Genomic DNA, 17,807 nt, shown 5'->3' on the forward strand with positions numbered 1-17,807 from the left:
GTAGATTGTTATTTTAATCAATCAAAGCTCCTTTCCAAACTGTACAAGTTTCTTCCCAAACATACATTTTTCTAGATTAAATCTGAATATGAAAAACTTTCTGTTGACAGCATCGCTTCCAGAAAGGAGCTCAATAATGCACGAACTCAAATTTGAACATAAATATCAAAGATCGAACTCAAATTTGAACATAAACATTCATGTTTCACTAACCTTATAAAAAAATCCAACAACAATAATGTATGTAGTATAATTCCACACGATGAAAGAATATATACATATTTGAACTCTACCTCAAAAATAAAATGACAATTTCTGATAGATTTCAACTCAAGATTAAATCAAAATTCAAAATAAAACAATATACAAGCTAAAACGCTCCTCCCCCACACTAATTATTAAAAAAAACAAAAAAAAAAGAGAGGAGGGAAAAACGCTTGAATATTAACTTCCCGAAATCCCTCTTTTAGGAATGGTATATATATATATACACTCCCCTATTTTCTGTATATACTCTTTCTGCGTCAAATTGAAGCTGTCTCTCTGTTTTATGTTTTCTCCCTTTTTGGCCTCTTTCTAGAAACTCAAGTTTTACAAAATCCACATCTTTGAAAACACTTTTTAAGGATTGAGGCGCTTCACTTTTTGTTTGCTTAGGGTTTTCGTTCTCGTTTCTAGGGTTTTACTACTCTGCTTGTGATTTCTAGGGTTTATCACTCTGTTCGTTCTCACCATGGCGGCGGAGAAGCTAAGAGATTTGAGTCAGCCCATTGATGTTTCGTTGCTTGACGCTACTGTTGCCGCTTTCTATGGCACCGGATCTAAGGAAGAGGTGAGAGCATTTTTACTGTTGCTCTTCATTTGTTCATTTTCTCCACTTTATCTCACAATTGATGGTTAGTTTCCCTGTTTTTCGTTTTTGATGGCTTGAAACCACTGTAACTTTTTTGATTCCTGGTGTTTAGTTGAATGGAATGTCGTCGTTCTATATAGAGGATGCGTTTTTTTTTTTACTTATTTTTGCTCTGTAAGAGCTCTGTTTGGATTGGCTTTTAGTTTTTGACTTATAAACCCAAAGTCATAAGTTTTTTTTTCTTCTTATTTTTATCATTTTAGCTTAAAAACACTTTTTTAATTTATCAACATTCCAAATGTGCTTAAAGCTATTTAGCCTTAAAATCACTTAAAATGAGTCTATCCAAACAGTCTCTAAGTGTGGCATTAGGTTTGTTATTGGTTACAAAGAGGCGTTACTTCCTTTTGGGAATTTGAAGAATTTCTATTGCTTACGCCAACCATCCCTGTATTTTTTTTTTGTTAAACTCATTGATGTCACCAAGACATTGACTAATGTTTGTTCAATTCCTAAGGATTCGTAGTTTAAAATGCTTGGAATGTACAATGTTGCCGTTTTTTCCCCCTCACCCCAGACTTTTTTAAAAAAGGAAAAGAGTAAGAGAAATCTGCATGAAAAAGGGGGGGGGGGAGTCCTCACCTACATATGAAGAAAAATGAAGGCTTTGGATGTAGGCGGTTCTTTCTCTTTGGTATCTCACATTTTAACCTCATTATTTTAAAGGTAGGTAGATAGTGGCATATTAGAAGGTTTCTCAAACCAGCTACATGAATAAAGAAAAACACAAGGGATCTGTATACCCTTTTTTGAACTTATACAATTCACTCAGCAGTTCTCTAGTAATGCACTAGTTACCCCTTTGGTGTATAATGGCAGGTTGCTGCTGGAACAAATTAAAAAAATGTCTATTGCTTTCTATAAGTCTCACTTGAATGCTTTGTAGAGCTGTAGATTCACCAATTGAATAACAGGGTCTATATTCTGTGAATTAGTAAGCATCCGTTTTTTTTTACAAGACAAATCACTTATGAGTGTTTAGTTTGATTGTGTGAATAACAATTCAGTTTGATACATGAGTGGATTTAGTTTGAGGAGTGGAACTCGCAAAATCTTTGTTCTCATTGCTAGCCAAGTCACAATAATATTTCAAAGACTTGATTACAGTAGCAATAATGATAGTGGAAAGCGATAGAAACTTCCGTCTGGATTACAAAAGTAATAGTGATAGTGATAAGCGATAGAAACTTCAATCTGGATTGCAATAACAATAGTGATAGTGATAAGCGATAGAAACTTCAATCTGGATTGCAATAACAATAGTGATAGTGATAAGCGATAGAAACTTCCATTTGGATTACAAAAGTAATAGTGATAGTGATAAGCGATAGAAACTTCAATCTAGATTGCAATTACAATAGTGATAGTGATAAGCAATAGAAACTTCCATCTGGATTACAATAATAATAGTGATAATGATGAGCGATAGAAACTTCCATCTGGATTGCAATAAAAATACTGATAGTGGTAGGCGATAGAAACTTCCACCTGGATTGCAATAACAACAGTGATAGTGATAAGTGATAGAAACTTCCATCTGGATTACGATAACAATTATGATAGCGGAAAGCAACAGAAACTTCCATCCGGATTACAATAATAACAGTGATTGTGATAATCGATAGAAACTTCCATCTGGATTACAATAATAATAGTAATAATAATGATAGTGGTAAGCGTTACAAACTTCCATCTGTCACTTAATATGACCTTTGCTGTTTTGCATCTGTTTATTTATGGCGACCGGATATTTATGAGGACCCCTCAATTTCCTGCTAGATTTGGAAGAAAAGAAATCTCAAGTATTTGTTGTTCCAAATTAAAAATGTAGATTATGGATTAGTTTTTTTGTGGATAAAAGGAAACTATTGCGACGAACAACTATAGAGAATAAACAAACGATGGCTTATCCCGAAAAGATCATATATATAGCTTGTCAATTGGTTTGCTATGTCATCACTGCTGCTGATTCCTCTTTTGAACAATCATGCCTAGTTTTAGAAATATTTTCGCTGTTCTTTTGTTAATTATACACTATGTATTGCTTTGCAGAGAGCTGCAGCGGACCATATTTTGCGTGATTTGCAAAATAACCCAGATATGTGGCTTCAAGTGGTTCACATTCTATCGAGCACACAAAGCCTGAATACTAAGTTTTTCGCTTTGCAGGTCAGTTTTACAGTACTTTGTGATGTTGGACTTGCAGCAATGACTCTTTTATTCAATTTAAGTATCAGTGTTTAAATGGGGTTGAGATTGTTTTACTGTTATACCGTGACTAGTGTTTTTATTTTTAGTATCAGTGTTTAATTAGGATTGAGATTGCTTAAAACGTAACTGTTAAACTGTGATTGATGTTTTCGTTGGTAAGTGTGACTTTGACTGATACAGGGGAAAAAGTAATTCGTGTACTTCCCACTTTTGTGATGTAGTTTGACTGCACACCGAGTTTAAGAAATGTGGGAAGACCTTGCAATGTTTCAAAATTACCCTTAAAAAGTACATCTTTATGGGCTTTTTGCCATATAAGTGGGACCCAATTTGGGTAAAATCTTTGTAATGTCGTTAAATATTTGTCAAATAAGGAAATGTATCATTCTTTTTGGGACTGACGAAAAAGGGAAGTGTGTCATATAAATTGGGACAAAGGGAGTATAAACTTATCATGATTTAAGCTGACCGTGAAGTTCAGGAATTATTCTCGGACAGTGGAGATAAGCTTCAGGAATTATTCTGGGACATTGGAGATAAGCTGGGAGGGCTGACAATCCAAATATTTGAAAATTGGGAAGTTTAAATTGAGTAATTTGTTTTTTGGAAAATAAATTGGAGCAGAATGCTAAAATTTTGTGTCTTGTGTATTAACAACTACTAACTCTGTTTCAATTTCTTTGTCCTAGTTTCCCTTTTAGTCCATTAAAAAAGTATGCTTCTTTCGCTTTTTGACAACCTTTTAATTTCAACTTTTCCCCTAACATGTTTAAGACTACAAGATTAAAGGACATTTTGATATATACAACATATTTGTAGTTTAAGACCACTAGATTCAAAAGTCTTCTTTATTTTTTAAACTCCGTGCCAAAGCAAAACTTGACAATCAATTTGAAACGGAGGGAGTAACAAGAAGAAATGCTTTCAGGTGGCGTTTATTGCGTAACTGCCCAAATAAAAAGAACTGTTGTTTTGTTTCAGTTCTTTTTCTATGGTTGCTTGGGACTTCTAGTTTAGTTATATATGGCAGAAAGCTGAGTAAGATATTTATTTGTCTTCACCCTGCAGGTTCTAGAAGGTGTTATAAAGTATAGATGGAATGCATTGCCTGTCGAACAACGAGATGGAATGAAAAACTATATTTCTGAAGTTATTGTGAAGGTATAACTACACAATTCTTGTCATCTCTCTTCAAGTTTTTTTGGACCTTGAATTGAATTTCTGTTTCCATGGATTTTATTGACTAAGTCATTTATGCTTATCCCTATATTGAGCTCAGCTTTCCAGTGATGAAGCATCTCTTCGGCGGGACAGGCTGTATATTAGCAAGCTAAACATAATATTGGTTCAGGTACTCTTAATACCCACAGCACTCACTTTATCAAAAAGAAACACACACACAGACTGAGCCACTCATACAGCACCCTCATTCTCATTGATTGTGACTCGCTTTAGTTACACATGAAGTTGAAAGGTCTTGCAGAATTCATTTTTTCTTGGCGTTTATATTTTCAGATTTTGAAGCACGAGTGGCCTGCAAGATGGCGAAGCTTCATTCCTGACTTAGTTGCGGCTGCAAAAACAAGCGAAACAATATGTGAAAACTGCATGGCGATATTGAAGGTTTCTCTACATCTTCATTTTCATCTTCCAATGAAAACATTAGAATCAAGTACACCTTGATAACTTGAAACTATTATCTTCAGCTTCTCAGTGAGGAGGTTTTCGATTTCTCGAGGGGTGAAATGACTCAACAAAAGATCAAGGAGCTCAAACAATCTTTAAACAGGTACAGTTCCATATCTGTATGAGTTTCTTTTTGGTTTATTTTTTAACTTGGGATTTTTTCAACACAGGATTGTTTGATTTATGGGATAACCTGAATTGGCTTTTACATTCTGTTATTGAGTAGAGTCTAGAAATCAGTTACCATTTTGAAATTGGGGAATAGATGAGAAGGAATTAAGTAGAAGCAGGCAGGGAAATGGTAGAGAAATCCGAAATGCAGAATCTTCCCTTGGTTGGTTGCCAGAGAAAATAGGATGTGAAGAGTTCTCTAAAGAAAAAAAGAAAATATGATGTAAAGAGTTATCACTGTTTTGGTGAGACTTAATGGGCTCAGTAGCAAATAATTCTCCATTCTATGAAAGAAAAATTATTTACATAGATTTAATTTGTTCTCTTCCTTTCTGATAAATGCATAAGTGTGTGCATTTTCTTTTTGATCGAGTATTTTATTCTTTTGGCTTATACTGGCCTATTATTTAAGACACTCAACACTTGTTCTTCCCTGCCTTTTTTTTAATTCTATTTTTGAAACATTGAATATAATTAAAACCTGGTTATTTCTACTATGCTTGGGTGAAACAGTCGGTTTTGACCTGAGAATTAAAAGGTTCTATACATCATATGGATTGTAGAGCTTCTTTTATAATTTCAAAGAAGAGGGTCTTCTAATATAATCATTAAACACATATTAACTATGGTATAAGATATCTTCCTTTCCTTTTATAAATTAAGACTTGTCTTTCTAAAATATTGTTTCTTTTGTTTACAGCGAGTTTCAACTCATCCATGAGCTATGCTTGTATGTGCTATCAGCATCTCAAAGAACTGAGCTCATCAGGGCTACGCTTGCTACCCTGCATGCTTTCCTTTCATGGATTCCACTTGGCTATATTTTTGAATCAACTCTGGTTTGTATTTCTCGGCTGCTTATTATTAATCTTTTTAACTGAAGCATGTTCTACAATTTGATGTTTTAATACAGAAGTGTTTGAGAAGTGCTGCCTGACTTGTGTCTCTTCATATTACAGTTGGAAATTCTGCTTAAATTTTTCCCTGTGCCATCTTATCGCAACCTCACACTTCAGTGTCTAACAGAGGTATATTATGGCAAGATCTCTACTGAAGTTTCTTTTTACAGTTAAAATGATCCTCAGGATTCAGTATACTTTTTGGTTTCCGTGTTAATATGACAGATTGCTGCCCTTAATTTTGGGGATTTTTATAACGAACAGTATGTCAAGATGTACACCATATTCATGGTGCAGTTGCAGGTGAGCTAATTAATCCTTGATGTTGCTTTATTCTTTTTTAATTGGTTCAAAAGTGTACCGCAGATGAAATCTGTCTATTGTTCTTAATTATATCTTTGTCTAACTGTATCTAGTTTCTCTGTCAACTTTGTAACAGTTAACAGTGGATTTGTATTTTTGAGCAGGGTAAGGCTAGTTGTTTTTACTCCAAAGCTAGGCGACCCTTCTCTTTGTTTTTCAATTGAACCTTAAGAGAGTTTTCCCTAGAATTGGTTGCTTGGTCTTCACATTGGTAGAAGTTATTAGAAGAATTACATAACCTTCTCCGTGTATCAATTTTTGAATAGTTGTATGAATTGATGACAGGAAGTGTCTTTTTCTCCCTACTTGTGTATCAATCACACCCTTTGTGAATACCTTCTATTTTCTTTAGCACTTTAATCAAATATATCTGTTGTTTAACTTTTCCTATGTACTTCAAGGGTTGCTAGTTGACTTTGTATCGAATGAATAGATAATTTTTTTTAATTTATAAATTTGAATATTCTAAAGGTGAATGTTAGTTTTATGAAAACCTTTGTGGAGGACATTCAATCACTGACATACTGCAAAGAGGAAATTTGGTCTGATAATAGTGGACAATATTGATAGATTACATGCGGAAGTTGAATAATTTGGTGTCGTCTGCAGTGAACCATATCTTTTTCTAGGTTTGTTTACTAATTTGTATAACACTTGTATACCGGGCTGTCTCAGAACATCTGTGAAACCATCACTCACCAAAAATGTTGTATAATCTGAGTAGGAGATATGTGAAACTTTTAAATCTTTTCTAGGACAATGGTTACAGCAAGAGTGGTACCACTTATTTGACTAGGTTATTGTTCTCTTGTTGACAGAGTCAAGGCCCTCTTTAAATTGCTCATTCTAGTCCTGTCTAGATACTTTTGTCTGTGTCGGCTTTGTCCTTTAGCAGATGCTATGATGAGTTTGAGTTTCCCGTTCTATATGGATTTAGTAAACATCACGTTCAACTTGCTGAAGGATACAGTTACTGTGATATCTGAGTTGGAAATTTGCTGTAGACTCGGTCGCTTAAGCAGAATGTCCAGACTTGCAGTTGAACTTGATTCACCTGCTATCCTAGGTGTTAGTGTTGTTGATATAGGCTGTTTAGTTATACCTCATTGTTTGGCTAGTTATGTTTGTTTTATTGTGCTCATTATCTGATGGTTTTTCTTCACATGTATAGAGTGTTCTTCCTCCCAACACTAACATTCCTGAGGCCTATGCAAATGGAAGCAACGAAGAACAGGTCTGTTTGAGATAGTGAATTGTTAGTTTATTGTTGTATTCACTTGTAACTGATGTTTCTCTTTCCTTTATTCAGGCATTCATTCAAAATCTGGCTTTGTTTTTTACATCATTTTTTAAGGCAAGCTTCTTTTACTTTGTGTTTGCGACATGAGAACTTTCACTTTGAAGTTGTGTATTGATAATATGATTTTGGAACGTTGTAGTCAGCATCGTCTCTTACAAGCTACTTTGTATGCAGTCTCATATACGTGTGCTAGAATCATCACAAGAGAATATAAGTGCCCTCTTGTTGGGACTTGAGTATCTTATTAATATCTCGTATGTGGATGATACAGAGGTTTTTAAGGTATTGTTCACTGTTTGTTCGTGATTCAAAAACTTTCTTGGAAGTGTCTGATTGCTAAGGTGCGGTTTGGCAGGTTTGCTTGGACTACTGGAATTCCTTAGTTCTTGAGCTGTTTGAAGCAGCACATCATAATCTAGATAATCCTGCAATGACTGCGAACATGATGGGCCTTCAGGTATGACAAGGCACCTGGATCCTTTTTGCCTAGAACTCTCCCAAACCAAACTGCTCATGTGCATGTCTTTTGTGTTAATTAAGCAGATGCCACTACTTCCTGGCATGACTGATGGTCTTGGAGCGCAACTTATGCAGAGGAGACAACTTTATTCTGGTCCAATGTCCAAGTTGAGGTTACTTATGATATCTCGCATGGCAAAACCTGAAGAAGTTCTCATTGTTGAAGATGAAAATGGGAACATTGTCCGTGAAACAATGAAGGACAATGACGTCCTTGTGCAATACAAGGTATCTATCTTGTTAGTTCTGACAGAATAACCTGTTGAACGATTGACATGCTTTGGTTCTTGTTGGGTTTGGAGTAAATTAAGAGATGCATGTTATTTTTGGCGAAAAGCACTTTGCCTGATTCTTGTTTTGCAATGTTGAGTCCTTTTTTTACTTGTTTGATGATGTTTAATTTTGCAGATCATGAGGGAAACTCTGATCTACTTGTCACATCTTGATCATGACGATACGGAAAAGCAGGTGCACTTCCTTTAAAACCATCAACTTTATTGTGACTTGAATAAATGTAGTTGAAGCCTCATGCTGAATGTTCATTAAGTTTGTATCGGTTCTCAATTTTCATATCGTACTTTTCTGGATGGCTAATTGGCATCAAAGAGTCTAATTTCGAAATAGATGGTTTGGGTTTCTCAATTGTGGTGAGTGTATGGCTAATTGCTTGGAGAGCTCTTAAATGCATAAATTCCCTATCTTTTGAAGAATTAGTTGAGATGATGATTCTATCCTTATTTCTGAAGTATGGTATAGTAGGTTTCAGCAATTTCTAGTGTCTTTTGGTTAATTGCAATGTATTTTATATTTCAGCGTCCTAGTTATAGTTGAGCTGTTCATTTATTTATCTTCAACATACTTCCAAGTGCTGTTGCTAATTGCTTCTGGCTTGATTAATCTTTACTTGTGATTGAAGTTCATTGATTTTGTTCCAAGTGCTGTTAGCTACTATTTCTTATCTTTGACACAGTGTTTCGGGCAAAAATGTTTCATGGTGCACAATTGCATTTTTTCGAGGTTCATAATGATTTCATATTTGTGTATCACTCCCAGATGCTGAAGAAACTTAGCAACCAACTTAATGGTGAGGACTGGTCGTGGAACAATCTAAATACATTATGTTGGGCAATTGGTTCCATATCTGGTTCAATGGTGGAGGAGCAGGTATTTTGCTTAAACTAGTTTGGTTGTGCAACTTTCTTGCTTTCAAGATTCAAGAGAACATCCTAACTGCTGTTTCATACTGTCACTTTTACTAAAGTTTTGCTTTTTCTTTGTACTTTTCTGTGTGCATCTTTATTTTCTTGCAGTAAGCCGAGCAATACGACAAAAACTCTTTTGTATCATTTGAATGCTAAGATCTTGATTTTTCACATTTTTCCTTGTGTTTTCTTTGGCAGGAGAACAGATTCCTTGTCATGGTTATACGCGATTTGCTAAACCTATGTGAAATCACGAAAGGAAAAGACAACAAGGCCGTAATTGCAAGTAATATAATGTATGGATGTGATGTCATTGTCGTTTGCCAGTTATTATTTTCTTTGCCAGAAGTTTTCCAGTGCATAGTGATTACAAGTCTAATTCAACGTTATTCATTGTTTTACAATTACCTCTCTCAAAAAATCACAAATTTAATCATCTCCAGAATGTTGCTTTTACTAATTTTTATAGATGGTGTATGGCCTACAGCTACACTGTATTCTTTCAATTAAGAAATGTAGTCACAACTTGTTTTGTTTAACTGCCAGGTATGTAGTTGGGCAATATCCTAGATTTTTGAGAGCTCATTGGAAGTTCTTGAAGACTGTTGTGAACAAATTGTTTGAGTTCATGCATGAAACACATCCTGGAGTGCAGGTTACTACTTCTTAATGATTTAACTTTCAGCTGCTGTTTTACTGTTTATCCTTGTCAGAATTTGCTTTTCCCTCTAGTTACTGAGTGGTTGGTTCACTTATCACCAGTTGTTGTGGTGTATACAACTGGTGATCTTTTGGTGATTTCACTGTGGAGTCATATGGAATTATGCCATGTGGTATCAGTAATGAGGTCTTTCCTTGTTTATTGGCATTGGGTTTCCAAAGAAGTGATGAAATGACTTGCACGCTGAGTTGAGCTACAACCCCCTCTTTTGTTCAGCGAGTGTGGTTCGATATGGGTTAGAATGAAGTACTTTTTTCGCCTTATGGCCTAAAGCACTGGATTGCAATCAACTACTTTCTTGTGCTTTTATGCAATGGTTCATTTTGGTGCTGCCATTCCTGTTCCTGAGGACCTTCTGTCTCTTTTTTCTAGGATATGGCCTGTGATACATTTTTGAAAATCGTTCAGAAATGCAAGCGCAAGTTCGTTGTAGTCCAGGTAATAGAATATTTTGTCAATAGCATCAGTTTCTTTTGAAGATACAAGTGTGAAAAAATTACTGAACACTGATCTGGAACTGGTGACTATCTTGTTCTCAGGTTGGAGAAAACGAGCCATTTGTCTCAGAACTTTTAACCACTCTTCCCACAACTATTGCAGATTTAGAACATCATCAGATTCATACCTTCTACGAATCTGTAAGAGTTTTTTGTTCTAATGAATAAATTTCATTTCTTTTTACTTTTTTCTTTTGATGTTTTAAATTGCCTCTGCCTTGTTCTATATGGAGGTATCTGACTGGGGACTAAGTTCAAAAAATGAAAGACTTGGCACAAACTTAAAGTCATTAAAAGGGTAAAATGGAATGGTTAAGTTAAAGACTTCCCAAAAATATAAAGATAGGTTCTTTCTTTTCGAAACAAATTTAAGAAGTGATACAAAATGGTAACTGGGGAGTAGGACTTAATCTTTTATACTGAAAGGGTTTCTTTGTATTTTACTAGGTTGGTCAAATGATTCAAGCAGAACCTGATCCTCAAAAACGAGATGAGTATCTGCAGAGGTTGATGGAGCTTCCAAATCAGGTAAGCGGCCACTAACGTATGGTCTTAGATTAGATGTATTTGGATACTATCCATTACTTAGTTTATTCATATGTTTTTGCCTCCATTGAAGGCCCCACATAAGATTACTCATGGAGTTTACAATACATAATTGTGGCTTATGAACATTTAATTTTTACAGAGATGGAATGAAATTATAGGACAAGCACGACAAAGTGTGGACTACCTGAAAGATCAAGATGTTATTCGAGCTGTTCTAAATATATTGCAGGTTACCTTTTATATCCAGCACCGCTACTTCAGATTCTTTCATTAAGTGTTGGGTGATAAATGATATGTGAAGATAGACATAGAACCTGTTTGGATTAGCTTATAAGCTGCTTATAAACTGTTTTCAACTTTTTTGACTGTTTGGCTGGCCAACTTAAAGTCATTTTGTGCTTAAAATAAGCCCCAAAAAATAATTGGGTTTGTTTGACTTAGCTTATCTAAAACAACTTATAAGCTGAAAACAGCTTATAAGCCAAAAAAATAAGTTGGGTTACCCAACTCTTTTTTTAGTTAAAATAAGCAGTTTTTAGCTTATAAGCAGCTTAAAAAAACTTATCCAAACATGCTCATAGTATAATATGAATGCCAGCACCTGTCAGATATGCATCCTTGGTCCAGCAGTTATCTGTTCCTTTAATTTGAAGAGGTTACTAGTTCGAACCTCCTATTCACTTTGTTCAAGCACTGTTTTTCTTTTTCTTCTTTCTTTTTGTTGAAGCCTTTGGTTTGAATTGAATTTTTTTATTTATTTCAAAGCCCCTTTAACAGTTTTAAAAGCAACATTTCAGTCCTTTCTGCATATGGTGGGTTATCTGGAAGATAAGAAACCAACAATGTTTTGTAAGAAAATGTGAAAATATACATATATTGAAATATAAATGGATGTCTATGGATTTCTGGTGTTGACTAGAAGATGTTAATACAGTAGATAAATATGCATATATTGAAATATAAATGGATGTCTTTGGATTTCTGGTGTTGACTAGAAGATGTTAATACAGTAGATAGAATGTTAGATTTCCTCAGCTTCTTACTGTGATGTAAAGCGACTGATTTGCATGCAATTTGGTACAAACTTTGTGCTTCATTTTGTATAATCTTATCATTTAACCAAAATGTCAAGGATGTTTTTTTCCTTTTAATAAGCAACATTATTTCAAGGCTTTTTTACCAGTTTAAAAATGACATCTCTAGGCTAATCTGGTAAATAGAATGTAATTTAATATATACATAAAATTGTCCATCAATAATTTCAAACATCACCTCAGTTATACACCAACCTCACTACTTGCATTTAGATTTTTTTTCTTAAAGATTGTCATCAAGGGCAATTATGTTAATATATTTGAATTACGTTTTATTATTATGATTATGTTACAATTATTTAATCGTTTGTTCATTTCGTCAAATGTCAATAGCCACTTTTGAAAAATTCTATGTATGGAACCTAGTCAGCTATCCCTCACAGTTTTCTAGGTTTCTTTGCCTTCTTTTTTCTTCTCATTGGAGGTATTTCACAAATACTTGCTAGGGTAAGGAAGATGCCAGGTGAGGGGGACAATGACCCTAAGCCGAGTGCTTTCTACTTCCAATAGGTCATTAACTAGGTCAGAATCATTCTCAATGAGTCCATAAGTAGTGATCCATTTTCTATAATAATTTTAGTAGTGTTTCCAAATCTTTCAGTATTAACTTTTGGTGATCCATTTTTCGTAAAATACCTTTGGTGATCTATTTTTCGTAAAAAAACCTTTGGTGATTTAGACTTGAAGCATGCCAGTTCAAGTTTAACAGCATGTTTAAGAGTTTTTACCTTGAATACTATGTAGTCGCAAAATGTAGTATGTTTGTCATGTCTTTATGACAGGATATTATTAACTAGGAGTTGTTAAACAAGCTAGCTACAATATATCTGGGGTTGTTGATGCAGATTTCTCATTAGTAGTCTCTATTCCTTTTGTATTTTTTAAAAACTAAACTTAGTAGGCGTTTGTACATACATGTTATTTGCAAATCTGTATTTTACAAGTTTGTTTATTACTTCAAACGTCAATTAAATCATGTGGCTACCTTTGTGCTATGATCACGGAGTTTTGGTGATCAGTCTTCGTATCCTGTTTTGTTTAAAATGTCATCCTACTCAGCAATGCCTTTTGCATTAAAATTCTTCTATTCTGAACATGAGGCTTTTGTGCATTTTTTGCCTTGCAGACAAATACTAGTGCTGCTAGCTCACTTGGAACTTATTTCTTACCTCAAATTACCCTGATCTTCTTGGATATGCTCAATGTTTATAGGTATTGGTATCATACTTTCTTTTTCTTTATTTGATTTTTGTTTTTTAAATATCTAGATGTCTCGTTATTGTAACTTGATTGCATGTATTTGGTGTTTAGGTGGTCACTATGGCATTATATTCCCACTTTCCGACAGTTATTGGGCTTTTGTGATTTTTAGTTTTGAATCTTTTCTGTTGCAGAATGTACAGTGAGCTTATATCTACAAGCATCGCACAAGGAGGGCCCTATGCCTCAAGGACATCCATTGTGAAACTCTTGCGGTAAGTTATATTTTTGATTTTCTTTTTTCTTGCCAGCATAAGATGCATCTACTTACACGTGTGACGTGTGGCAGCTCGGTAAAAAGGGAAACGTTAAAGCTTATTGAAACATTTTTGGACAAGGCCGAAGATCAACCACACATTGGGAAACAATTTGTGCCACCGATGATGGACCCAGTTTTAGGTGACTATGCAAGGAATGTGCCTGATGCTAGGGAATCTGAAGTTCTCTCTCTTTTCGCTACAATTATAAACAAGTAAGCTACCCCCCCCCCCCCCCCCCCAAACCCCCCAAGCACTCAGCATGACTGAAATCATAAATTGTCTGCTCCAAAGATTAAGATGTCCAGGAATTTCTGTTATGCACCATTTTGCCCATATTCTCATGGCACACCTACTTCTATGTGTAACATTGTTGTTGTTAGGTACAAGGGTGCTATGATTGAGGATGTCCCTCGAATATTTGAAGCTGCTTTCCAATGTACTCTAGAGGTTTGTTTTCCCCCCTTTTTCCGAGTTTACTTCTATTCTCTAGGTTAGTTAATTGTGTAATAACTTTATATGTAGCCCCTCTTCTTCTATATTAAGTTATCCCAACAGTACACCAACTATGCCTCTGTTCCAAACGTCATCCTCCGCATTATTAAACTAGAAAGAGTCTTACATAAGCTACTTGTTTGATAAAGGGCGTTCCTATTTCTGCATTGCGCTCCATCTTCTCATGAAGATTATTGATGTGTTTGCTTTAGGCATTAATTTGGTGATACTATTCACCTTCCTCATTTATTTGATTGAGAGTTCTTTATTCTGTTTCTTTATACATGCATTTGTATCTGTTTTTGGAGTCTTTACCTGCGTTTATCTCAAGCAGTTTTAACAGGCAATAAGGTTGTTTGTATGCCCTATCCAGGGTGACACAACAACAGACTGTAATCTGCTTTAGAGATAATTTTGGTACTTCAATAATCATTTGACGAGTTAAGCACCGTGATCTCACATTATCTATTTGATGAATTCATTTTATGTACAACAGATGATCACCAAAAACTTTGAAGATTATCCGGAGCATCGGCTCAAGTTCTTTTCATTACTTCGTGCAATTGCTACACATTGTTTTGCTGCTTTAATACGGCTGTCAAGTGAGGTATGTATTTTTTTTTCCTGCTCTTGGTATATTGTATAGAGTATGGACCACCAATTCTAGTTTATGAAGCTTGCATTCCTTCAGAGACTATTTGGCTGTCATCTTTATTTTGAATGTTTGGATGAACTTATGATAGATCTCATTTCTCCTGATTTTTGATCAGCAATTAAAACTTGTCATGGATTCTATAATATGGGCGTTTCGGCACACTGAGAGGAACATTGCTGAAACCGGGCTTAATCTCTTGCTGGCAATGCTGAAAAATTTTCAGGTGCTTCTTTATTTTGTTAGCCATCAGATTGATTGTTCAACATATGTGGTGGAGGTCTAACAGTTTCTTCTCTCATGGCAGAATTCTGAGTTTGCTAACCAGTTTTATAGGACTTACTATTTGACGATCGAGCAAGAAATTTTTGCTGTTCTGACAGACACGTTTCATAAGCCTGGGTTTAAATTGCATGTTTTGGTGCTACAGCATTTATTTTGCATGGTATGTGTCTACCCAACAGATTGGTCTTCTTAGTTGTACTAGTTTTTTTTGGTAACATAGTGCTATGATTTCAGGTGGTTATGTTGTCTGAGCCTCTATGGGATGCATCGACAGTGCCTTGTCCATATCCAAATAATGTTGAATTTGTTCGTGAATACACCATTAAGCTTCTTAGTACATCCTTCCCCAACATGACATCTGCTGAAGTATGAACATTAGTTTTGCAAGATATTTTTTCATGTTAATTTGTGTGTATATATATATATATATATTTGATTTAGATGTTATTAATGGTTTGCTCTATTTTCAGGTGACTCAATTTGTCAGTGGGCTATTTGATTCAACAAATGACCTTCCCACATTCAAGAATCACATAAGGGACTTCCTTGTGCAATCGAAAGAGTTCTCTGCTCAGGTTAGTGTTACAAGTAGACCATTTGTTCCAAGATTTCTTGGTTTGTTTGGGTTAGGTGTGTGAAGGTCTTCTATTTTTCTACCCTTTCTGTATGTACATGCTTCAGAAGAACCTAATAGATTGTCAATACTTTGTTTCTGGGTTTGGCAAGCAATATCCTAAAAAAGAAAAAAAATTTATAAGTTGTAGGACCCTACTTTTAATCTAATCCATTTCCCCTTTTTACTCAAAATCTCAAAAAAAATGTAAGAAAATATGCCACTGGCTTCACATTTTCCCCTAACAAATAAAAAGTTCATATTTCGAAAATTTGTTTAATCTCTATGCCAGGTCTCTGAGGGACTATTTCAATGGAACACAGGGACTAAAAAGAACTTTGTAATGATTCTGATGAATTAAATTGTGTCTAGCTTTGGCTTGTGTCTTATTTTGTCATTGTTTGCAACCGTGGTCATATTGTGAGTTCCACATCAATATACATGCTACTTTTTCTACCCTATGTCCATAGAGGAATATTTGTCATAAAAACTCTGAATTATTAGTGTCTGTGTTGGGCTTTACCATGGCTTATTTACAGATATAGGTCATATTGTGAGTTCCTGACAACATGCTAGCTCAGATCTGAGCCTGTGGGGATGACTTGGGAAAAAGTTTTTGGAAAAAAAAAAGAAGTTTGTGAAAAAAGAAAATTTGCTTGAATAGTTTGGTTATTTTTGAAGCCCTCTGATGAATTTTTTTAAGTGGAAGAACTTCTCTAATAAGTACCCTAAAACCACTTATTCTAGATTTTTTTTTTGGGCAATAACTCTTTTTTGTGTAATTTTTTGGCAAACTTTATTTTTTTGATTTTTTCTTTAAAGCAGGCTCAGTTTTTTTTTTTCCAAAGGTCAAAAAGTTTAACAAATGTCATTAGTTTTATCCCCTTTCCTTTCAGAAGTTTAGATATAGATGAATTGCTTCCTCATGAGCTCTGGGCTTTTTAGTCTATTATCTTGGTGGCTTTATTAGTCTATTATCTTGGTCTTATTAGTGTACTAATTTTATTAACTAGCTTATTCATTTTTTCTGGTATTTAGCTGTTTTTTGTACCACTTAACTCACTTGGACTCTTCACTTTTCCTGCAGGACAATAACGACCTTTATGCTGAGGAAGCAGCTGCTCAGAGAGAGAGGGAACGTCAGCGGATGCGTTCTATTCCTGGTCTAATTGCACCTAATGAGATCCAAGATGAAATGGTGGATTCATGAAATGCACCATGTTCACATATACCCGTTTATACCCCTGAAGGTGGTGTGGGTGCGTGGAGTGTGTAATCACAAACTGTAGTGGCCAGCACATCCTATTTTTTGTTTTTGGGTTAAATTCTGTCGTGCAGAAGTTCTCACAGTAGTACTGAAAGTGGTCTCTCGGTCTTGTGGCAGTGGTTCAAGGAAAGGGTTGGCTGGGTCTAGGTAGTTAGATCCTAATCTAGGAATACAACATGTGTATGGACATTCATGGTTTCATTTTCGATACTTTAGTTGGCTAGGGGAATTGATGGATTGTTGAGATGACCTCGACATTTCTGCCATCAAGAGTAGGTTTATTAATGTATACAGGCATTGGCCGGTTGTGCAGTAATCATTTTTGGACCAAACAGCGGTGTATTTTTATACTATGCAGTAGTATGATATTTAGTTGTTGCCTTATTATTACTGGTATGTGTGGCTTATTGCTGCAACAGTTGCGTTGGAAATGTATTAATGAATGGCATTTCTGAATTGTCATCAAATTTTAAGCAAGTTTTCTGTTTCATTACGGGAACATTGCTGCCATGTCTTGCCCATAAGGATTAAATGGTTTAACAGTAAGGGATGAGTATAGGCACGTGTGTGGCTTGTTCTATTTTATTTGCTTCGTTCTTGCTGAAAACTCCTCTCCATGTAGGAAGGGATAAAATATTCAGTAGACGTATTATGCTTTGACGGCTTGATCATGTGTCTGGTGGACGTGTTCTCTTCGTTGTCTGGGAAGGACGTAAACTCGCTCAAATTTATTGAATGCCTAATAAATTATGACGGAAGAAAGAAGTGTAGGACTAATGTAAAAAGTGTGTTCGAAATGCATAGCCAATATGGTGTGTTTTGATATTGTCACTTGACTTAGCAGTGATAACAA

The 17,807-nt window shown here is 35.2% G+C and overlaps 1 protein-coding gene across 1 annotated transcript; it reads left to right on the forward strand.

The window, feature by feature from the left end:
- Positions 1-514: 514 nt before the first annotated feature.
- On the forward strand, positions 515-17,341 carry LOC129895840 (protein EXPORTIN 1A). Its single transcript, XM_055971610.1, has 32 exons — positions 515-832; positions 2,966-3,082; positions 4,193-4,285; positions 4,404-4,475; positions 4,640-4,747; positions 4,831-4,913; positions 5,682-5,820; positions 5,941-6,009; positions 6,106-6,183; positions 7,415-7,477; positions 7,553-7,597; positions 7,718-7,825; positions 7,899-8,000; positions 8,087-8,290; positions 8,471-8,530; positions 9,116-9,226; positions 9,463-9,560; positions 9,811-9,919; positions 10,358-10,423; positions 10,525-10,623; positions 10,930-11,010; positions 11,171-11,260; positions 13,252-13,337; positions 13,520-13,600; positions 13,675-13,857; positions 14,026-14,092; positions 14,634-14,744; positions 14,908-15,015; positions 15,097-15,234; positions 15,309-15,440; positions 15,545-15,649; positions 16,775-17,341. Exons 1-32 carry the CDS (start codon positions 734-736, stop codon positions 16,895-16,897), a joined length of 3,228 nt encoding a protein of 1,075 aa, XP_055827585.1. The 5' UTR covers positions 515-733; the 3' UTR covers positions 16,898-17,341.
- The last annotated feature ends 466 nt before the right edge of the window (positions 17,342-17,807 follow it).

Source organism: Solanum dulcamara, chromosome 7 (genome assembly GCF_947179165.1).
Source record: "Solanum dulcamara chromosome 7, daSolDulc1.2, whole genome shotgun sequence".
Lineage (NCBI taxonomy): Eukaryota > Viridiplantae > Streptophyta > Magnoliopsida > Solanales > Solanaceae > Solanum > Solanum dulcamara.

Coding starts and splice junctions, on each gene's coding strand:
- LOC129895840 (XM_055971610.1), top strand. CDS start 734: ATGGCGGCGGAGAAGCTAAGAGATTTGAGTCAGCCCATTGATGTTTCG. Junction 6,184..7,414: donor TATTCATGGTGCAGTTGCAG/GTGAGCTAATTA, acceptor TCACATGTATAG/AGTGTTCTTCCTCCCAACAC. Junction 8,531..9,115: donor ATGACGATACGGAAAAGCAG/GTGCACTTCCTT, acceptor TATCACTCCCAG/ATGCTGAAGAAACTTAGCAA.